The sequence below is a fragment of the Phyllobates terribilis genome, unplaced genomic scaffold (genome assembly GCF_046119375.1).
Source record: "Phyllobates terribilis strain yellow unplaced genomic scaffold, ASM4611937v1 Scaffold_5787__1_contigs__length_49086, whole genome shotgun sequence".
NCBI classification, from domain to species: domain Eukaryota; kingdom Metazoa; phylum Chordata; class Amphibia; order Anura; family Dendrobatidae; genus Phyllobates; species Phyllobates terribilis.
In genome coordinates this window covers 10,857-35,329 of record NW_027368532.1, presented here as the reverse complement: position 1 = coordinate 35,329, position 24,473 = coordinate 10,857, and the positions used below count along the sequence as shown (strand labels likewise).

The 24,473-nt window shown below is 36.8% G+C and overlaps 1 protein-coding gene across 1 annotated transcript; it reads left to right on the top strand.

The window, feature by feature from the left end:
* Nucleotides 1–21,242: 21,242 nt before the first annotated feature.
* Nucleotides 21,243–23,291, top strand: LOC141250481 (uncharacterized). Its single transcript, XM_073669993.1, is given in 6 exon segments — nt 21,243–21,572; nt 21,574–21,673; nt 22,085–22,237; nt 22,335–22,538; nt 22,615–23,080; nt 23,153–23,291. Coding segments are annotated over 6 exon segments (1,392 nt in total).
* The last annotated feature ends 1,182 nt before the right edge of the window (nt 23,292–24,473 follow it).

Here is a 24,473-nt window from a genome sequence, read left to right as displayed (position 1 = left end):
TCTCTAGATCTATATCACTCACAATTCTCTATTTATGAACGTTTTCATTGTTTATGTTTTAGGGATGAGTCATATTGCAATGAAAATCATTAGATATCATAATGACACGATTCTATATTGTGATTGTATGTCTAATAGAGATGGAAGTTGGAGACGACAAGTGGCCTCATGGATGACGACAGCCATCGCTGAAATGTTCTACGGTGTTCTTGCAACGGAGGTGAAAATTTGTTACATTTTGAATTATATAAACATCACTAAATGTCTCACATTTACCTATTTCCGTATGCAACAGGAAAATCAAGCTACATATGACATGTGCTGAGCATGACGATGTTTTAGTCAGTTATGTTCTACAGTACATCTCGGGAAGTCCAGGTTGTACCATTATAAACTGGGATGTTATATGTGACCAGTGGAATGAAGTTGTGCCACACCATGGGAAATCATCTAGGGCCTTGCAATTAAGGTTCGGAAAGTTGAAATGATGTTATGAGAAGTGGTCAAGATTTGCTAGGATTCAGCCTCGCCCCAATGATGATGATGATGAAGGGCGGACTACTTGCCACACTGAATTTGAGAAATTCAAGGGTTATTGCATGACACCCCGTACAGTTCAGCTCTTATATCGATTTCCTGTAAATTTACTTTTAACTTGTATTTGAAGGTGAGTTTTATCGTTTTTTATTTAAAGTGTGAGTTCTATGATTTTTCCTTTTGAGTATGTCTATGTTATTTAGTGTGGGCTTCGTTGTTCTAGCATGTGGGCTTTGATTATTTATACTAAGTGTTGTTGCATTGCTTGAATGGTGATTTTTGTATTAAGTTCTAAGTTGTTAATGAGTATGTTGGATGTGGACAAATTCTAGTCAGAATAACAATACGCACAAATTCTCACCACTTACCACGAGACTAAATATTACAACAACAAGATAGTTGATATTACATGAAATCTAAAAAATAGATTGTTGAAATAACATTACATTAAATCTAAATAATGTGATTCCTCTTTGGTATCTTTCCTAGGAAAAACTCACATGTTCCATGCAAGTTTGACAAAACAAAATCAATTCATGGATCAGGATCCCTAAGACACCTTATGTCTCTAACCGCTCTAGCTTTATCCAAATATTTGATATCTTCTCTAGCAACATAATTAAACCTCGTTAGACCATCATTCTGGTTACTTAGCGCATTTCTCTCCTTCTATAATTCATCAATAACCTCATGTGCTCTCTTACTGAATGGTGGATCGATCCAATCAATTTATAAAATTACAACCTCCTTCATTATTTGGTTTCTTCACATCATATGTGCCGCATTCAAGACATCCCCAAAACCTTCTCTCATAATTCCATTGGCCCTCGACAATTAGTTTCACTAAAGGAAAACCACAATAACATAATTTATTTGTTGTTACTGATGAGGTTAATGAAGAAGTCGTTTCCTATCAATGAAAAAAATAACAATGTGAGATAGAGGTTGTGGAATAGGACTTGTGGATGTAGAAACCATTTCCTATCAATGACACTCATATAGGAAAATGTACTCGTGTCGGACAACTGTATACGTGTTGTAACCAGCTTCTTACCTTGTGGGTGTAAACCAGAACCAACTGTGAATTTCCCGAATCACATGGAGCCAACCGTCTTTGCATTGGAAAAATATCAACCAAAACAAGCTTCATACTAATAGAGCCAAACAAATGAACCTTAAACATCAAGACGAAGTGGGTTAAGTGCCAGATATCATCAAGCTCATTATTTTATGTGATATTTAGGTCCTAAACACCCTAAATAGGTCATGTACTACCATGAATAATTAATACAAACTCTTTCATGGTTTTAAACAACGTTTTCATCTTGATGAAAGGGTTTACAATCCATATAGCTTAACATCATGATTTTATGTCAAAAATATCATAAAAAGGCATAAACAACTATTTACAACCAATTAAAATATTTACGAACCTCTAAACCACCTCCAAATACCATATACATGGACTGGTCATGAGGCTATCCTTGGCACCTCGTCACGAGAGGCCTTCATTGGCCTCGTCACGAGCACCACCGTTGTCTTGTATGATGAGTCTCCATTGACTCCCTCGTCACGAAGCTCTATGATCCCTTTCATCATGACGGGTGATACGATAGTTAAGTTAATACGATGAAAAGCCAACCATATATTAAACTAACCCATTTCGAGCCTGTGCTATGCACGAGCCTTTTTCCCGTATTTGTATCACACTTGTATGTTATAGATTAGATTAGATTTGATAATTAGTTTTATAGATTTAACTAAATTTGATAATAGATAGATAAACATAATTGTTGTATTGTTTTAATTTATTTTATCTTTTTCATAATAATATTGCATCCCTTTTCAGGTATATTAATTGCATAACTTTTAAAGGTGTTTTTGCACCGAACCACCCGTTATATGACCGAATTTGCATGGAACCACCCCCTATATCGATAATTATTCCGAACCACCCAAATTTCACACTTTTATTACCAGAAGCCACCCATGGACGGATTCCATCAAAACTTTCTGTTAAAATACATGAAATGATCAAAACACCCTTAATGATTTTATAAAATTACAATTAAAATGCCATTTTTGTTGAATGCAACGTCCCCAACATCTTCGTCCGGAAATTGCAGCATCCCCAGCATCTTCGTCTTCGCCTCCAATCGCAATTGATTCTCTGCCCCCAGCATCTTCGTCTTTGTCCGGAAATTGCAGGGTCTTCGTCCGGGATTGTGTTGCAGCGTCTTCGTCCGGGATTTTGTTGCAGCGTCTTTGTCTCTGCAGCATCTTCGTCTTCGTCCGGAAATTGCAGGGTCTTCGTCTCTAATGGCTCCAGTTACTGAATCGGCTCCTTCACCGGAAATTGCAGCGTCTTCGTCTCTTCATTCCTCGATTCTTCTACCTCATGTCCGAATTCAAGAAATCAGCGCTATACCAGTGCAGTGCTAGGGATTGATGCCAATTAGGGTTCTTCTCCTTCATTCTTCTTCTTCTTCTTCTCCCTACTTCTCCATTATTCTCCTTCGAATTAGGGTTCTTCTGATTTTTGTTCTTCTCCTTCATTCTTCTTCTTCATATTCATTCTTCTTCTTCATTCTTCTCCTTCAAATTAGGGTTCTTCCGGTTTTTGTTCTTCTCCTTTGTTCTTATTCTTCTCCCAAATTCGATTCCAATTTTGCAGGGATTTGTGTTCGTATATTTGCAGGGTTTGTGTTCGTATATTGGGGTGTTCGAAGTTGTGTTCATATATTTGCAAGATGAACGAAGACAGAGACTGCAAATTGGGGTGTTCGAAGTTTGGTCTTTCTATGTTTGAAATTGGGCGTTCATTCTGCTACAGATGGGACTGATTATGGATTGATTGTATCATGGGACTGATGTTTGAAATTGGGTGTTCATTCGGTTGCAAATTGGGCGTTCATTTTGCTGCAAATGGGATTGATGTTTTTCCTATCATATTGGGTTATATGGGTGTTGAAATGATAGTTTAATTTCCACAAGTGATGGCGGGAAACCTCACAAAAGCTGAGCAATTGGCCCCCAACAGAATCTGGTTGCTGAACTTTAGGAAGGATTCAAATTGGCTGCATATCTGGAGTTATGTGCTAGCTACTGGTGCTGATTTTTATTTTTCCACTCTTGTTTCAGTGGTAATGGTGAATGTATGGGTTTGATGCAGTTTTGAGAGCTTGAATCTGGTTGTTAAATTTGTTTAACCGAAAGAATGTGTTGAATTTGTGAGGGATTGAGTTGTTAACCGGAAATTTGCAGGGGTTGAAGTTGCAGGGGAAAGGTTGAAGAAAATGAGTGGAAACGGAGAAGGGTAGGAGGGTAAAGGTAAAGACCAATGGCCTCTCAAATGTAATTTTGAAAAATCATTAAGGGTATTTTAGTAATTTCTGCCTTTTTAACAGAAACTTTGACGGAATCCGTCAATGAGTGGCTTCTGGTAATAAAAGTGTGAAATTTGGGTGGTTCGGAATAATTATCGATATAGGGGGTGGTTCCATGCAAATTCGGCCATATAACGGGTGGTTCCGTGCAAAAATGCCTATCTTAAAAGAGTTTAAACTTTCAATAAAATAAATTTTGAAAGAGTTTAAACTTTCAACAAAATGAATTTTGTAAGATTAAAGGTTAATAAAAACATGTAAAAGAGAGATGAAAATGAAAATACAAAATAGAAGAATTTTATTAATTCATTGACTTTGTAAGGATTAGAGAAGGTCTTTTAGTTTTTTAGTACACCCGTCATTTTATCACGTTTTCCCATATTTGCATCGTTAGCTATAAGCCCTTCTTTGTTGTTGAGACCATAAGAAAGCAAAACGGTATTGGGCTCATTGAATATTCTCTCAACATCAAGCCATGTAATTCTTCATGCATCCATTGTGGCTTGCGTCTCTGCATCATTGAAGTATGCAGGTGCAGTGATCACAACTTTATGGCCTCCTTGATAGTTTAATCAATTAAGCATTGCTAAGCACAAGCAATTGACATGAATTCTCCATAAAGCAACATCCTCCAGCGGATGACCATTCATAGTCGAGCAGATGAAAATGAACTTTATGTTTCATATGTAATTGATTAGCTAAGAATAATACATAATCTTATCAGTACAGTAAAAGAAAAGGATGACTTTACAAGATATAATCATAGAGATTCTAACATCAAAAACCTCTTCAGAAACAATTAGCAAGTTTGACAAAGTACCAAATTTTAAAAGATTAGTGGAATTACTTCTTTCATCAGTTGTTGGTTTATGGTAAGTTTAGAATCAATAGTTTTGCACCCCCAATATTCTACTTTCCACCTTTTGCAGCCTGCACAAATAAAAAATACCAAACAAAATCAATAAGAGAATATATCATCAAGAATCAAAAAGAAAAAACTGCACCAAACCCAAAACTGTGGAGTTAAGCAACATATAGATTTCGTTGACCATCAATTATGTAAATGAATTGTCTACACAAGCAGTTGAGACAAAAAACTGAAGTCGTGGAAAATATCAAGAAATGGTTTTAGGTAAATTAGGAGGAAGGACCCTAAGTTGAAATAGTACAAATTTTGAGAACAAATATCCATATGAAACACCCAACACATAAACAGGGCGCATAACATTCCATGCATGGAACACGAAAATAGCAGTAAAGGATGAATGGACCTTTAATAAATCTTTCTCTCTTCTCCAGCTCCATTAGGAGCCTTGACAATCTTATAAGGCACCATTTTCATCTCCTTTTGTGTTTTTGGATCATTCTCCCAATCAAACGCTTGGTACCGAAAATAGTGTTTGTTGGATTTGTCACAGCTTGACGCTTAGCTGGGGTACCTACAATAAGCTCCCTCTTTTGGTTGAAGGCAACTACTGATAAGTGCCATGAATCAGTGTGTCTTTCACTTATGCAGAGAATCAACGAACTCCTTTCTTTCATCTTCAGTCTTTGGAGCCTTCTCAGGCCAACTGATTGGCGGCATATCGAACATCATAAGGAGTGGATTTTAGCATCAATCATAGGCTAAAGAGACCACAAATGGAGTATATGGCCGTGACCCGACATCGTGGAGCTTCCAGGTTAATATGAGGATTACGCGCACACGGAAGAGGCGCGGAAGGCGGAAATCGAGCGTGGGCCAAGAAGAGAAATGAAGAAGGACGGATTAGCCAGAGGCCCGATCACGTCCATGAAGGTGCGTCCGCGCATAGCTCTCTGCAAAGAGACGCGGTCGCGCCCATGAAGACGCGCTCACGCCTACGCCCCTGCAAAGAGACGTGACCGCGCCCATGAAGACTCGCTCGCGCCTATGCCCCTGCAAGAGACGCGATTGCGCCGATATAAGACACGATCGCGCCTTCCCTCCTGCCAGCCGCCGCGAGAGGCTTTTATTAATGGGTGTAAATTCTTAGGGTTTGTAGAATATCGGGCCTAGGTTTCCACATATATGAAATTAGGTCTTGCTTTCTTATAAATAGAGGAGCTTTGCCTCCTCCATAGAGATCACATTTTTTTAGAAGAATAGAATAGCGTTGTTAGGATAAATCGGAAGTAATCTCCTTTGCTTTGTTCTCCCGGATAAGGCATGCGGAGGTAAGGGTTTTGTAGTTTTCCTCCTTTGATTCTAATAATAATATGCTATTGTATTGTTTTAATCTCTTGAATGTCTAGTAATTGATTGCAATATGTTTATCTAGCTTATCTACCTAGGTTTACATGTTTCCTTCATATAGTCAGGTCCTGGTTTATCCAAGCTGGAGAACCTTGCCTAATTAGTGGCACAAATCTCTACTTGGACTAGTTGGACTTGTAGGATAGGGAGATTAATGAGGTGTTGGCGCCAAGGGCAGTGCACCTTTCTATTTATTCATGAACTTAATGCTTCATAGGATTTAGTCTTGATAGTTTCATGGCTAGATTGGTAGGACAGACGCTAGTAGGACTAGTTGAACTATTTAGCAACCTTAGTACATGGATTAGGACAAACATATCATATAGTATAGAGATAGAACCTAATTTGTAATAGGAATTGGATGATCAAAACCCATAACTACGTAGGTTGATGCCTAGGAGAGCAAAGTGCTTGCTTTTATTGTTTTCCAAACCAATCAATCATATTCCCCCCTTCTTTCTCTTTATTCTGTATAAAGTTAGTTCTTTTGCAAAGACAAGATAAGATTCGCAGGCTCCATGTGGGGTCGACTCTTACTTACCGCTCTACACATGTGGAGAGTAAGCTAAGGTTTACTTTGACCGAATTGCCTATGACAACCTCCGTCACCAACCTTATTAAAAAAGGTTGTCATTCTACAACAAATATTCAAGCAATGCATACTCAGTTGTTGAAAATCAACTCATTTAATTGCATAATGTGATTCACCTTTCCTTGCTACCACCGATTTTGAGCAATTTACCATACAAATCCACATCCCATGTCACACCCAATCCCCTCTGTTTGATCAAATCCCCAGATACTAATCAGAGGGTAAGAAATACAAAATCCGAATTAGACCTAGTCCTATATTAAGCCCTAAATTCAGCACATATGCAAGAGATCATCGAACAATTTGGGATTTATATAGATATTAGTGTTTGTGTTAATAGAGAGTCCAAACCTCGTACTCAAGATCCGACCTCTTCTCGTCAACTTCAATTACAAGCTTAGAATCTGGAGTCAGACCCACTTCTTTATTGGGTTTGGATCTGATTTTGACCTCCATCTCTTCATCCAACATCTCCTTCTCAAATTCGCTTTCCGCTCTATTGGACACAAACCCATTTGGATGAAACTTTTCGAGCTCCTCACCGAGATCAAATGACAACGTCTTTTCTAGGCCGTCCACGTCTCCAGCGTGCATCAATTTATAGCATCGCAAATCGATCGGGATGGAAGGCACGCCCGGTTGTAACGATTGTAGTTAAGGAGGAATTTAGTGGCAATCGAATGTGTTTGACTGGTTGATGAAACGCCAAAAGTAATTGACATGCCGGAGTTAATGACATGAGTGAAACGTTGGAGTTGGATAGGAGTGAATACATCGTTTGACCGGCGAAGGAAATGAGTAAGACGACTAAGAGAGGAAATTGAAGACGGTGAAGAAACAATGGTTGGGCCTATGCTTAAAAAATCAAAAAACATGCTCGTCAAAAATGTATGTATGATTGGGCCTCTTCCTTTTCCTCTATAAATGAAATGTGGGCCTTTACACGAAAATCAGTACGAAAATAAATCTAGACCGGGTAAACAAAGCTAAGCAACCTAACTAGAGAATAATTAATATGTATTAGGGTGACATTTACTGTTTTTTACCTCTCCTAAAATTAAATTATACTAGAATCATGTTGCTCGTGCTTCGCACGGGCCTTATATATCAATATTTTAGCTTATGTGATGAGTTCAATTTATGTTTCACGTAGATGTAATTCTAGTTTATTTCATACAATGTTAAATAGGTCTAATATTAATACTATAAATATATTCATGTAGGTCTAATTCTAATTTATTTTGTATTAAATAGGTCTAGTTATAATATTATAATCATCTATTTGTTGTATACATGAACATCTATTTATATTATATAATATACTCTCATATCAGATGATTAAGTGATATATATATCTTGTATGATATAGCTGTGAATAATTAGACATTCCAAATATTTGAGACTCAAATATTTCGATGATTGAAGTATCCATTGGGCCTATTCTTTTTGTTGGGATTAGGTGGATGAGAAAAATAAGGTATATTGATTTTGATTATTAGTTTTTTTATTGTGTATTAGATGTGGGCCTTTTACATAATTAGGGTATAATTAATGTGTATTAGGATCACATTTAGTGTTTTTTGCATCCCCTAAGATTATAGTAATCATCTATATTGTATACATGAACATCTATTTATATTATATAATATACTATCATATTAGATGATTAAGTGATATATATATATCTTGTATGATATAGCTACGAATAATTAGACGTTCTAAATATTTGAGACTCTTATATTTCGATAATTGAATTATCCATTGGGCCTATTCTTTTGTTAGGCTTATGTGGATGACACAAATAAAAATTTATTGATTTTGATTATTAGTTTTTTTTTAGATTGAGGGTTTGTTTAGCAAATTCTTTATCAAGACATTTTTTCATATAAATATTTATTGTTTAATTTTCTTTTTTTAAATATGTGTCATTGTTTTCCGTAACAAATATATTTTTTACGAAAAAACGTGAAATGTTTTTATAATATCCTTATAAATACATTACCAAACAAATAGATATTGACCTTTTATATAATTAGGATATAATTAATATGTATTAAGATCACATTTAATATTTTTTACATCCTAAAAATTATAGTATATTAAATTAGATACGCCTTGATAAACCAGTAAAACAAAATAAAGTTCCAAAACGCATTTGATGTTCTAGGAATTTGAGTGCAGCTCACAAAATGTTGACGTGTGCGTTGTGCCAGATAGTTTTCGTAACTAGTCTATATAGTATTGATCGAGTATCTAGTCAAGTACTCTATTTTTAATTTGTTCGTAGACGTTCGTTTAAGATAAGTACGTAGACACGCATTGAGCTGGACAAGAAAGGGACGTATCCCCATATTATTGGTAACAAAGAAATAGAATCCATATACTTGACAAAACATATGCTTGACAAAACACTATTTAGGGGATAAAATGGTACTCCTCGATCTTTGTAGCCTTTTTTTTTAACAAGCGATACAAAGGACTTCTTAAACCGGAAATTCTAAATTATCGGAGCGGATGATCTTTATAAAGTCTAGCACCCTTCTTTAGGATAGCTGTAAGTCTAGGATTCTAGAATTTCCGAACCTATTGTTCAGGAAGTCAATAATGAAATCTACATCTTCATCAGTTCAGGAGCTTTTAGTGATGAAGTCAGCCGCAACATTGGCTTCTATTTTGATGATGTCTTGTAAGCCGGGAAACTATTTAAGAGCTCATGTGTGTCTTTGATAATGTTGGCAATATCCCATGACACCTTCCAAGTTTGGCGAATAGAGTGAATGACAGTTGCGTTGTCACCTTCAATGACAACTTTCCGACAATCCAAGGCAAAGGCCGCCCTAACACCAGCCAAAGCGGCAAGGGCTTCTGCCTGGAGTGGAGAAGAAACATTGACTGACTTTTGATGAGCAGTGATTATATTTCCAGTGGAGTTTCTAATGATATAACCGATAAAATTTCCAGAAGAGTTTGCAGCGCCGTCAAAATTGATCTTGATCCAATCATCATTGGGAGACGACCATCCTTGAGAGCGAGTTGGGGTTCCACACCTAGGAAAGGGCGAGGAAGCGACAGAAGGGCTCCCAGATGATCTCTTTTTTCTGTAGTTAGGTTTCCACATAGAGAGTTGAGATAGTGCTCTAGCAATTAATTTTTCATGAGATTCCGGAAATTTATACATTTTCTTGCGGAACACAAAGCAATTCCGAACGTACCAAATGTTCCACCAAAGGAAGAATGCAAGTTTATGGTTGTGGTTTGAGTTCTGAAAAATGTAGAATGATTGTAGAAAATCATGATCAGTTGGGAAATTGAAAAGTATTTGAATCACTCCTCTAGAATTGAAAACATTGTTATGGTAAAGTTGCATTGAAAGAACAAATGAGAAGTGTTCTCATTGACTTGATTGCAAAGTTGGCAGGTGTCATTGACTTTGTGGTAATAGCTATCTATACGTTCCGTCGTAGGAAGGTTATCTGAGCACGCTTTCCATAAGAAAAGTTTGATTTTTGGAGGGATGTCGAGGGCCCAGATCTTATCATCAAAAGAAAGGTGAGATCTCGCTCGCATGGAATCAAAAGCTAATTTAGATGAAAAGTTGTCGGAGTGACTTGGAAACTAGATAGGGGTGTCTGGTACAGGGGTGCGAGGGATGTAAATTTTTTCTATATGGGAAACTACTTCTGCAGGAAGAATTTGTCGTAGGGAGTTGATATTCCATTGTCTGGAGTTGGAAATAAAGTGATCAACTTTAATATTGGCCAGATTGGGGTTGATATGATCTATTAAGTTGATGTTTGGAATCCAGTGGTCATGCCAGAAGGAGATACGGGAGCTGTCACCAACGGACCACATGATATTATTGAAAAATTCTGGTTTAATAGAAAGGAGTCTGTTAAATTGCCATGAGTACTTGTGGGATTTCTGCATATCGTATAGACGGTTATTTTTAATATCTTTTTATTAACTATGGAGCACCATAAGGATTCAGGGTTTGACAAGAGTCGCCGAAGGAGTTTCATCTGGAGAGCTTTATTATGTTCAAAGGAGAGGCAGATACCAAGACCACCTTCGTTTTTCGGTTTGCAGATTTTGTCCCATCCAATGAGGGGGTGAAAGTTCCTTTCATAGTTATTCCAGAAGAATCTTTTGTGGATGTCATCAAAATCTTCGCATAATCCTTTATGGATAAGGAAACATTGCATAACATGATTTATTTTGGCTGAAAGGTTAGATTTGATCAGGACAACACGACTAGCCTGAGAGAGGGCATTGGCCTTCCATCTAGATAATTGTTTTTTCAAATTATTCTTGTATGATTCGAAAGTTTGTTTACAAATTCTCCCATTAACGATGGGGATTCCAAGGAATTTTTCTAGCTTTGTAGTTATCGGGATGTTCATAATACTAGCTAAGTTTTCTGCCGACTGCTTTGAAACATTTTTCAAAAATTGGATGGAGCTTTTGTTGAAGTTAATCTTGAGACCACTGATTTTAGAAAAGCCCTGGAGAAAAGAATTGATGTAATTTATATTCTTAATATGTGCGTCAGCTAATATGATGGTATCGTCTGCAAAGCTAAGAAGTGGGATGACATTGCCATTTCTAGAAAGTTTGATACCCTCCTGCCGTTCAAGAGAATGGGCAACTTTTTGGAGTGTATGAGCAAAGAATTCCATGGCTAGGATAAAGAGAAATGGAGTGATCGGGTCACCTTGTCTGATTCCGCACGAGGGGGTGAATTCTCTTCCGGGTTGATTATTGATAAGGACTGAAAGTTTGGAGGTTGTAATAAGTTGTTCAATTATAGTGATCCAGTCTTGGGAGAAACCAAAGGCTCGAAGTACAGAAAGGAGGAAATTCCAGTCTAATTTATCGTAAGCTTTTTCCATATCAATTTTAATGGTCATCCATTTCGTAGTTTTAGAGTTGTTGTTATGGAAAGAATGAAAAATCTCGTGAGCAGCAAGGATACTATCATGAACTAAATGTCCTTCAACAAAGGCACTTTGGAATTTAGAAATGAGTTTGGGCATCAGGTGTTTAAGCCTGTTGAGAAGTAGTTTAGACAAAATTTTATATGACGAATTCAAGAGTATGATTGGACGATAATGATTAATACTAATGGGCGTCTCGTTTTTGGGGATTAAGGCAATGAAAGCATAATTCCAATGGGAAAGCAAACGCTTGGAGTGAAAAAAAGCTTTGATTGCCTCGAAAAGGGAGGGTCGGATAATATTCCAAAGTTTTTTGTAGAAGTCGATAGGAAAACCATCCGGGCCCGGGGTTTTGTCTAGCGGTTGTTCAAACACTGCTTTCTTAATTTCTTCATTGGTATGACACTTTATTAAAGGATCATTATCCAAGTCTGTGATTAATTGAGGAATTACACTTATGTCCTGACTCGACGGAGATTGAAGCATTTCTTTTTTAAATCTAATAGCGAGTTCATTCGTGATCCTACTAGTAATATCTTCTTGCGAGGTGAGAAGATCTCCTTCAGATGATTGAAAATTAAGGATAGCTTGTCGGAATGATTGGATTTTAGCTACTGAATGGAAGTAACTGGTGTTATTGTCGGCATTGTTAGTATAGTTTATTTTTGCTTTATTTTTCAGATATATTAGTTTGGTACGTGAGTAGGGAGTTGAATTTTCGAGAATATTTTCTATAAGTTTTCTGGTGTACTTGTTTTGAGGGTTTTAAGAGTTTTTCGTAAAGGTGAACCAATCTGATTTCAGTTTTTTTGAGTTGTTCAAAGTTATTGTGGACGTTCCTCCTGGCCCAATCTTTAGAGTATTGTTTGAGAAATTGAGCTTGTTGGAGAATTTAAACATGTAGGAGCCTTTCATTTTATATTTCCAGACTTTAAGGACTAGTTTTTGGTAGGAGTAGGAGTCTGTCCAGGCAGATTCATAGCGGAAAGGGAGTTTAATTGAATTTGACTTATTTCCGATAGAAATAGATTTGAGGCAGTGGTCTGAAGTAGTAAAGGGAAAATGTTTGGTAACGGAGGAAGCCATAATGTTAGCAAGTGAATTATGGTAGAGAACACGATCTAATCTTTCTAAGATATTGTTATTTTGACAATTGTTTTTACGCCAAGTAAACGAGAACCCAATAAATTTAGCGTCAATGAGTCCAAGATTGCTAATTATGTAATTAAGGCGTTGAAATCGTCTAGGGGAAGGGTCAGATCCCCCCCAATTATCCAAGGGGGAAATTATGTCATTTAAATCTTCTATAAGAATGCAAGGGAGATTAATTCTGAATATATTTTCCTCGATATTATTCCAGTAAGCGTTTTTTTCTTCTTCCCTGGAAAGGGCATAGATGAAAATAAGAAGGATTTTTTCTTCTTGGTAAACAAATTCTGTGTAGATGGCATTCTGATCTACTAAAATTAGTTAGAGTGTTTTCGTGTTAAAATTTTGTTTATGGAGGATCAAAAGACCACCTCTCGTATTGATGGCAGGCCACCAAAAGAGGCAATCAAAACCCATTCTTTTAATTTCTGATTGAGTAGGTTGGTTATCTACTTTTGTTTCTGCAACACACAAAATGTCGAAGTGATTTGATTTTTGTAAAAAGTTAATTTCCGTTATAAATGTTGGTCTACGTACACTTCTTGAATTCTAAAATGCAATATTCATGATTTTGATTTGATAGACCTGCTACGAGTCAATTCAAAATGCATAGGTTCAATACACCATTTTTCATTCATTTTGCATATAGGAGGGGAATAATTCATATTGTAATTGCAATCTGTCATCAAGTAGATATATTTGTAAGCGGTACAATCAACATTCCAATATTCAATTGATACAATGGTACACCTCTCCTGAGCATGAGTGTAATTCAGTAGAAGCTGCATGTTTACAATTCTCTTATCAAGGGTTGTTTCGTGCAAGTTTCTTTGGTTCATGGGGCTTTCGCCAAAGTTCATAGGGCTTTCGCCATAGTTCATAGGGCTTTCGTCAATAGTCATGTGGCTTTCGGCCAAAGAATAAGCGAAGGAGGAAGGGCGGATAACACACAGTCTCATGATTAATAATAACAATGGATCAATGTAAACAAAGTTCCAACAAAACAAGGAACCATCCCCACACAAATCCAAAACTAAGATTAAAGCACAAGACTGTGAAACTCTAAGCGCCCAAATCCAAACTAATTGAAAATAGATAAAATTCAAATTAGCAAAACTAATATCTAGATCAGGGCATAAAAGGTGAATCAGAGACTTACAGTTGACAAAATTAGGAAAATCTCGGGAGAAAATTGAAGGACCAGGCAGCACCTCATCCAGTAGGCTGAAGGGGAAAGGAGGGGAAGGGCCAAAAATGGCAGAAGAAGAAGGAGGAACACCACAACACGAAACAGAAGGCCTACGAGACAGGAGGAGGGACCACCAGCAGGCACCGCCAATGCCGACGAAAAGGGGGCGAGGATGAACGAAAAACAGACACCAGCAACCGAGCGGGAGAGCAACCAACCACCTCTGGATTGCCACCGGAGAACACACCAGACAATCAGAGGAAGCGGAGACGATGAGGGAGAGAAGAAAACTGGCGTCCGATGGGGGCGGCCACCATGGACAGGACTGGCGGCTAGGAAAACCGGCGGCGAGCACGACAAGCCGCACCACCAACGCCCAAACCGGAGAAGAAGAGGACTCGCACCGGAGAGGCCATCGGGCAGCGGAAACCAGCGATCGGAGGGGGAGATCTGGGGAGGGCGATGAGGCTGACGACGGTAGAGGAAATGTTAGGGGTAGGGTTTTGGGTTGAGTTGTTTGGGAGCGTTTTCATGTTTTGGATTTTACAATCTCTCCAGTAATAATTACTTAAAATCGTTTCAACTTGAAAAAAGGATTCATGTAGCCCTAAATTTCTTGGCAGGATGATTTAAATAGACTTTTAATTTCAATTGTTATTTTTAAATAAAATTGTTCAGGAAAATTTTCTCCTATCCTTCGAATATGTGAATTTAATTCATTATCGAGAAATATTCTCATACCTTTTCTCATACATTAAGAAGAAACATTAATCATGGCAAGGTAATTACAACTACGAGATATCTTCCATACTGGCATAATGTGAATTGTTGGAACATGCATTTTATTTATTTCTAGACCGATAATTGGATTCCTGGTACAAATATTCTTCCTTATTTTGACCCGACTATTCACGATATAACCCTCAAAGTAGGAGCATTTTTTACGTCTACACATCAATTAAAGCCACTCATAGTAATCACCCTTCTCCCAATACACATAGTTAATAAGATTATCCAAATATACCTACCTTCTACAAATTCTGGTGACCGACTTATCTGAAAATATTCCTCTTCTGGAACTTCCTCTACAAAATCAGAGATCCATCTGAATATGCACTCTAATCTCTTCAGTAATAGTTCACATGCTGGCAAAGTTTAGAATCTTTAGATTCCTCCTAAAATTCAAAAAAAAATGGAAATCTTTGTCGGACTGTCTCCCTACGACTGAGCGACTTAATTGCTATGTCATCCCAGTCTCATATGCATGTTTTCTTTGTGACACATTCACTAGAGGACGTTTCTCATATGTTTTTTATTGCTCATTTACTTTGTTTATGATTGATCACTTTCAAAGAAAGCTTGACAATACCTATCTCATCATCCGATCTGGGATTTTTCAAAGCGATTTCGAGGATTTCCTTAACCGAAACAACAAATCTTAGGAAATGTGCTTTCTCTGGTATCATATCTGGCTTTACCGCAATAGTCTACTCTTTCGACATGTTCGGCCAACTCATTTAACCTCTGACCTGACATTCTTCCAATATCCGGGCTAGGTTGCGACCCGTTTGGATGTTCTAATAAGCATACACCAAGTCCAAACCACGGATCGAATCGTCACCATATTCTTTGAAAGAGGCCCCCTCTGGGTGGACTAAAATAGATTTTGATGTTTCTGTCTCTCCACATGGCAACGCATATGTCACATTCATCATTCAGAGTTATGATGGTACGATCCTTTTATAGAACCGAGATACAATTTCCTGTACAACTCTATTTTTTGCAAAAGCCATTGTGGCCCTCTTTGCTGTCAGAGAAGTTGTCAAGCTCAACCTAACCAATGTTATTCTTGAAGGGGACAACCTTTTTCTGATCAATGCTGTTAAGCAGATTTGGCATGTCCCATTGCAAATGGGGAATCTCTGCCATTGTCGAAGACATCCGTGAACATTATCGAATTTTGCAGGTATGCAAATTTTCCATTGCTTTCAGGAAGCTAACCAGGCGACAGAATCCTCGCTTTCCCTGATACTACTATGAAAGATATCTACTATGCTCGTGATCATGTGCGGGAGGTCCTTGGACATCTTTTACCTGATATAATGATTAGGATGATGGGTTGTAGTCTTTCGCAATCTACGACTGCAACTCGCCATTTTTTCTCTAAACTATGTAGCATCATCCGACGCGATGATGCGTGATGGCCTTTACCTTGAGAAATGACCCTAGTATTAGACATGTATCAAAAAAATCTACTCGATCGATAGTCCCCAAAATAAATTATGGCCAATAAGTAAAAAAAAGATGGCTAGGTCATATGTGTGCTATTTATTTCTAGACCGATAATTGGATTCCTGACACAAATATTCGTCCTTATTTTGACCCGACTATTCACGATATAACCCTCAAAGTAGGAGCATTCTTTACGTGTACACATCAATGAAAGCCACTCAGAGTAGTCACCCTTCTCCCAATACACATAGTTAATAAGATTATCCAAATATACCTACCTTCTACAAATTCTGGTGACCGACTTATCTGAAAATATTCCTCTTCTGGAACTTCCTCTACAAAATCGGAGATCCATCTGAATATGCACTCTAATCTCTTCAGTAATAGTTCACATGTTGGCAAAGTTTAGAATCTTTAGATTCCTCCTAAAATTCAAAAAAATGGAAATCTTTGTCAGACTGTCTCCCTACGACTAAGCGACTTAATTGCTATGTCATCCCAGTCTCATATGCATGTTTTCTCTGTGACACATTCACTAGAGGACGTTTCTCATATGTTTTTTATTGCTCATTTACTTTGTTTATGATTGATCAGTTTCAAAGAAAGCTTGACAATACCTATCTCATCATTCGATCTGGGATTTTTCAAAGCGATTTCGAGGATTTCCTTAACCGAAACAACAAATCTTAGGAAATGTGATTTCTATGGTATCATATCTGGCTTTACCAGCAATAGTCTACTCTTTCGACATGTTCGGCCAACTCATTTAACCTCTGACCTGACATTCTTCCAATATCCGGGCTGGGTTGCGACCCGTTTGGATGTTCTAATAAGCATACACCAAGTCCAAACCACGGATCGAAGCGTCACCATATTCTTTGAAAGAGGCCCCCTCTGGGTGGACTAAAATAGATTTTGATGTTTCTGTCTCTCCACATGGCAACGCATATGTCACATTCATCATTCAGAGTTATGATGGTATGATCCTTTTATAGAACTGAGATACAATTTCCTGTACAACTCTTTGTTTTGCAAAAAGGCCATTGTGGCCCTCTTTGCTGTCAGAGAAGTTGTCAAGCTCAACCTAACCAATGTTATTCTTGAATGGGACAACCTTTTCTGATCAATGTTGTTAAGCAGATTTGGCATGTTCCATGGCAAATGGGGAATCTCTGCCATTGTCGAAGACATCCGTGAACATTATCGAATTTTGCAGGTATGCAAATTTTCCACTGCTTTGAAGAAGCTAATCAGGCGGCAGAATCCTTGCTTCCCCTGATACTACTATGGAAGATATCTACTATGCTCGTGATCATGTGCGGGAGGTCCTTGGACATCTTTTACCTGATATAATAATCAAGATGATGGGTTGTAGTCTTTCGCAATCTATGACTGCAACTCACCATTTTTTCTCTAAACTATATAGCAACACCCGACGCGATGATGTGTGATGGCCTTTACCTTGAGGAATGACCCTAGTATTAGACATGTATCAAAAAAATCTACTCGATCGATAGTCCCCAGAATAAATTATGGTCAATAAGTAAAAAAAAGATGGCTAGGTCATATGTGTGCTAAATCGAGTTTAATTTGTTGTGAGTGCATATAATATATACTCTAAACTCTTTCCCATGTCTCTTTGATCAAATGCTGGCGCATAATGAACAAATTCAGAATTAAAGTCCGTTGAAATAGTATCTCACGTTGGAAGTTGAGAGATAAAATGGGTACTCCTCAGTCGTATGAAAATATGGAATAGATTTATGAGCAAAGAATTGACTTGACCGATAGTCCCTAGAACGAATTATAGTCAATACACATAAAAGATGTCTAGGTCAAATATATGCTAAATCAAAATGATGTGAGCGCATATAATATGTACTCAAAACTCTCCCTGGCCCTCTTTGATCACATGTCCGCGCATAATGAACAAATTCAGAATTGGAGTATGTTGAGGTGGCACCATATATCGGAAGTTGGGGGATAAAGTGTATAGTGTATAAGTTCATGGATTACTTCTCCTATGCCAATCGGTTTAGGATAGAAACCCAATGGACTTGTGCGCTTAACAGGACTGTACATATATGCTCGTACGTTCCCGACCCCTTATCCGTGTTGGATGTAGGGCCATGTAATTTGACAGAGTTGGATAATAAAGATGATTTTGGTGCTAACGGTATGCGCTATTGCTAGCACTCCGCACGCTCAAATATGAGTATGGTACGCTTAAACTATGTGCTAAATGAAGAGCCTTTCCCTTTGGTCACGGACTCATAGTGGTGGTTGACGTCCTCTATTTTTTCGCCTAACATGGTAGTTTAGACGAATAAAGTCATTCACAACAATGTTATCATGTATTTCTTAAAGATTGAATAAAAAAGAAAAATAATAAAATGTTAGATTTTTTTTTTCAAATTTGAGCCTATTCTATAAGATATGTCTCTACTACAAGAAATTCTAATATGAAAATAAGAAACTTTGAACTTAAAAAATTCGACACATATCTATTTTTTCTTTCTTTAATTTTTATTCAAGAAACTCACGAGAACACAATTATCGAATTCCTTATAGCTCTTCTGACAAGTCATATAAGTACGAAGAATAAAGATGTCTTCAACTAAACGTAGATCACATTAAAATCATTTTTTACTTTAGTTTGCACCTTTACTAAACACAAGTAATATCTCAACATTTAATTACTCTTTCCGCACATAAAAATACTTTTTATTAGATAAAATTTTAAATAAATTAAGGTAGAATTTTCCCTCTAAATAACTCTAATAAAGTGTCATTGCAAATGTAAAAAACAATATCTAGAGAAATAAAGTAGTTTTAATGTAATAATTGCATACAGATAAATACAATAAAATAAAATAAAAAATGGTAAATAACATGTTTTCGCGTTTTACAAAATTATCTTATAATGACATATATTTGTACCCCATGAGAATATATAACAAGAGATTTTTGAAATGCGTCTAAAGATCCATTCGCCTACACCGTAATCCCGGCTTTTCCTTCACCTTCTAGCTTATACAACACACAGACTTGAACTCCTTTCGGCAATGTTAGATGAATTTTATTTTTCATCTAGATAAAAGATGATAGATGAATTAAAAGGTAGATTCATCTAGATGAACTTTCCAATTAATCTCCAATATTGGGGATGAATTTTTTTTTATTCATCTTATGAAAATCTGAAAAGCTAGATGAATTGAGCTTTAACATTCATTTGGATAAATTTTTGGGATAAAACAGTTGTTCGATAAAAAGGTAGATGAAGAAAATACAAATTATCCTTTTTCATCTAATTTCAAATATCGGAATTTCAAATAACCAAATATATTGCATTAAGAGAATTTTGTATTAAACAAAATCTGCACGACTTATCGGTAGATGGTGGAACACTCCTTAAACCTAAATACGTACCTTCTTTTCACTACTACACCTACAGAAATTAAACATGTTTAAAATATTTTGCAAAGGTAAAACTATGAATAATTTACCATATGACGACGCACGAGAATCGTGTAGGATTAGCACTTCTCTTCTTCATAGTATTTTATTAAAACATATGTTTTAATATTATTTTCCAACCATAGTCCGTATTCGAAAGGATGAACAAAAAGAAGAGACCACACGACATATACTGGACCGGCCTCCATTATTGATTTTGTCTGCATATTCATCATAATCTAGCTATGGCCCTTCAATTTCGCATCTAATTTTTCTGTCATGCATTTCTTATCATTATAAAAACATTATAAAATATAATAATAAACATATAATGACTAGTAAAATAGTACACCTTCGTCCGTTGAATCAATGACAAAAACTAAATATTTTCACATCCCCGTGACTGATGTTTTCCTAGCCGGTTTTCATATCAATACAGCTTATAATGCACATTTAAATTACTTTTGCATCTTAAAAAGGTTTAGGCTTTGTTATGCATGTTAAACTAAAACTGGGACTTAGTTAAGATAACAGCTTAAGTTAGAGCTGAAATTAAATATAGTAGCTTCGTTTTCATTAAAAACTAGTCGATAGATTGGTATTGTAAATTGAGATTCTAAATAAAAATAATAGAAGTTCATTAAAAGGTATCATTAATGCAATATTTTATATATTTATACTTTCTCTGTTCCATATCGATTCTCCACATTTTACTTGATACATTCATCAAGATTCAATATACATATTCAATTGCTCATATCTCTCGTTATTTGTTAAAAAAAAATATAAAATTAAAATTATTAAAATATTTATTCATAATAAAATAATATATCGTATAACTATGTTTTATCTTATACGTTAAGAGAAATTAATAAGATTCTCCTTGATTATAAATATTGCACTTTCGGAAAAAAGGGACCATCAATACGGAACATAGGAGTATTAATTAGAGAATAAAATAAATAAGTAAATTTATCAAATTAGCTTAAGTTTTTCGGTTGAGCTAAGCTATTTTTTTTTAAACGGCTTTAAGTTAAATTAGTTTACAAATCTGAATACTAAGTATGTAATTTGAGAAAAAAGAATTAAGCTTAGATGGGCCGGATGTCCTATATATATTCCATGTTCATCTCTCAAATTCATAAATCATTAATTAAACAAAGAAACCCCTCTTCAATTTATATAAAATCAATCATTGGAGATTGCCTTTACTAACCAGAGCTCTCCCCTATCCTCCCCATTTTCCCTAGAATTATCGTAACCAATTGGGCGTAGAATCTTGCGTTTAGCTGCCCAGAATTTCATCAGTCCCGTTTGAATATTCTCCAAATCGGGGGCCTGGAATATTTATAAGTTTTTGATATACGTGTCCTAACATCTGATCAATTTTAAGATTTCGAAGAAGCCTAGTTCGATCTGATTGAGGGCAGCGCCCAATTTCGTGTCCAATTACAGGAATTCAGTTGATTGTTAATTCTAGGGTTCTGTGGATATGACGATTGGAAATTTGTCGCCGAAGAAAGAGAGGAAGTCGCGTCGGGGTAAGCAAGTTCCCGACGAGAACGTACCGTTGCTTCCCACCAAGCATAGCGGAGGTGAAGACGGATTCGATGAGTTCGATGGGGCTTCGTTCACCGGTGCTGTGTTCAACCTCTCCACCACGATCGTCGGAGCCGGAATCATGGCCCTTCCCGCCACAATGAAGGTGTTAGGTCTCGGCCTCGGTATCGGCATGATTGTCATCATGGCGTTGTTGACAGATCGCTCAATATCCATGCTGCTTAAGTTTAGTCGGGCTGGAAAGTCTGCTTCCTACAGTGGAGGCAATGGGCGAGGCTTTTGGTAACACTGGCAGAATATTGTTGCAGGTGGCCGTTTTGGTGAACAATATTGGTGTTCTAATCGTGTATATGATCATCATAGGTATTCAAATTTCTCTCTTCAAAGTGTGATACTTGGTATATCTTTGCTGTACATATGTCATTGCTACCTTTCAAGTTTCAAGTCCTCTGCAAGTTAATCTATGTATTACCTAATAGCGTGACTTCTCACTTCTGATTACTAATATTCTTTGCAACTAGCTTTTGTTTGTCCAAAATTTGTAGGCTGGTAAGTTATTTAACTGGCAATGTAGAGGCTGTTAGGAATCTCTCAGGTGTGAATCGAGCTCAATCTAAACAGATTGGATCTCAAAAAAGGAAATGTTTTTTTCAAGTTTATTAAATGAAAGTGTAGCTATGTCTTCAGACTTCAATTAAATGATATGGAGTTGAAGTTTAATGATGCTCTTTTATACAGTAAGTCACAAAGATTGTATATGACATTGTTTTGTAGGTGATGTACTTTCTGGGACTACTTCTGATGGCATTCATCACTCAGGAGTTCTTGAGAGTTGGTTTGGAGTACAATGGTGGAATGGACGCTTCTTGGTGCTTCTTTTTTCCACCCTATGTGTATTTGCTCCTTTGGCATGCTTCAAACGTATAGGTATATTTGCGGCGTTTATATGATTAGATATGCTGCATTTGTGTAAGTGATATAGTCATTCATGAAGCTGATAGATGTGTGTTTATTGTGGTTGCAGATTCTCTGAAGTTCACATCTGCACTATCAGTTGGACTAGCAGTTGTATTTCTTGTCATTATGGTCGGAATTGCCATATTAAAGCTAATTAGTGGAGGTGTGGCAATGCCCAGATTACTTCCTGATGTTTCTGACTTGACATCGTTAGGGAAACTGTTCACAGTAGTTCCCGTTCTAGTAACAGCATATATCTGTCATTACAATGGTATATATATTTAATCAACACCTTCTCCTATTGACAATGAACTGAAATCAAACTAACATAAAATTTGATGTGACAGTTCACTCTATTGACAATGAACTGGAAGACTCTACTGAGATCCAGTCTGTTGTGCGGACGTCACTTGCTCTCTGTTCTTCAGTCTATGTAATGACAAGCTTCTTTGGATTCCTCTTATTCGGTGATGGAACTCTAGATGATGTTCTTGCAAACTTTGACAGTGACATTGGCATTCCATATGGGTCATTGCTGAATGATGCTATTCGTGTGAGCTATGCTGCACATCTTATGCTTGTCTTCCCTGTTGTATTTTATCCATTGAGGCTGAATTTGGATGGGTTGGTGTTTCCCTCTGGAAGGCCTCTGATTCTGGATAATAAGCGATTTGGGTTAGTGACAGCTGGGCTTATTTCACTCATCTTTATTGGAGCTACATTCATACCCAGCATCTGGGATGCTTTTCAGTTCACTGGTGCCACTGCTGCTGTTTGCCTTGGTTTCATTTTTCCTGCATCTATTACTCTCAGGTCAGTACTTGCTTCCTCATGTCACACTGTTCATGATTATTATGAATTAAGCCTAACCGGTGATGTTTGCAGGGACCGATATGGAATTGCAACAAAGCCAGAGAAATACCTGAGCATTCTGATGATATTCCTTGCTGTATTTTCAAACTTGATTGCTATATACAGCGACGCCTATGCTCTTATAAAGAGAACTCCATCACCGCGTGAATGATCTTCTTCTTCACTATATACATACACCAGGTCCTTGTAAAGGAGCACTTAAAGCTTTGTCTCTCCCCAGCGTGCTTGAATAAAAGAATTCAATCAGTTACGCTTGCAATCGCACTCCTATCCATGCATTTTCATGTTTGATAGGAGATTGGACGTTCTGTAATATATTATTATTATGTTTGTCTGGAAGAACATGAGGTTTGAATAACTTGTGTCTTCTTTCATGTATAATATGTATTTTGTTGGATGATGTATTATACACTATAGTCTATAGAGAACAAGTATTGTTTCTATGTGTTGTCGTTCTTATCTCTATATAATCAATTATGATTTGGAAGTGAGTGTTCTTATGAATTTGGTTTATGTGATTAAGCTCATCCAAACTGTCTCTGTTTTTAGTTTTAGCATCTCTAATTAGTTACTTTTGTATGGGTTGCAGTTTAATTTCTTAAAATTATATCAAATTATTCTCAAATCAGAACAAAATAGTTTGGAATTGAAATTTTGTAGTAATCCGGTTCATAATTCACACTATTCACCTTTCTTGAATTTGATATTATAGAGTTGATCGTATGCCTATGCCACGTCAGCCTTCACTTAACTTAAATACCTTTCTTCTCTTCCTGTATTGTAACAGATTGTACAGTAATAACAGAATTAGTTGAGATCGTTGTAATAGTGATACAAAAACACTATGTTTTCTCCTTCTTCTCAATCTACAAAACTTGATTTCTTCTTAATTGATTGAATGTTAACATGGTATCAGAGCCACTGGACTTGATCCAACTCTGTAATCTCTAGTTCGTTTCACTGATTCTGTTCTACTCTTCCTGCGAGCTATGCTATCGGAGCTTCGCTGGAATTTCACCGAGATCTTGTATTCGTTGTTACTGGTGTCTTTGATTGTGCACTTTGTTCTTGCGTATTATTGATCAACGACGCACGGTATTGTTTTTCTTCTATCACTGATATCCTTTCTGCATCTTGGACTTTACGTTGTGGATTCAGTGTCATCCTCCAGTGAAGATTCCGATCGTAATCCATCTCATAGACGATCTGCAAACTCGAACAAGAATGTTGCAAATGATAAACCAGAAGGTTATGCTGATCCACTCTTCCTCAGTAATTCTGATCATCCAGGTACGCAGTTGATTTCACATCTCTTTAATGGATCAAACTCCAT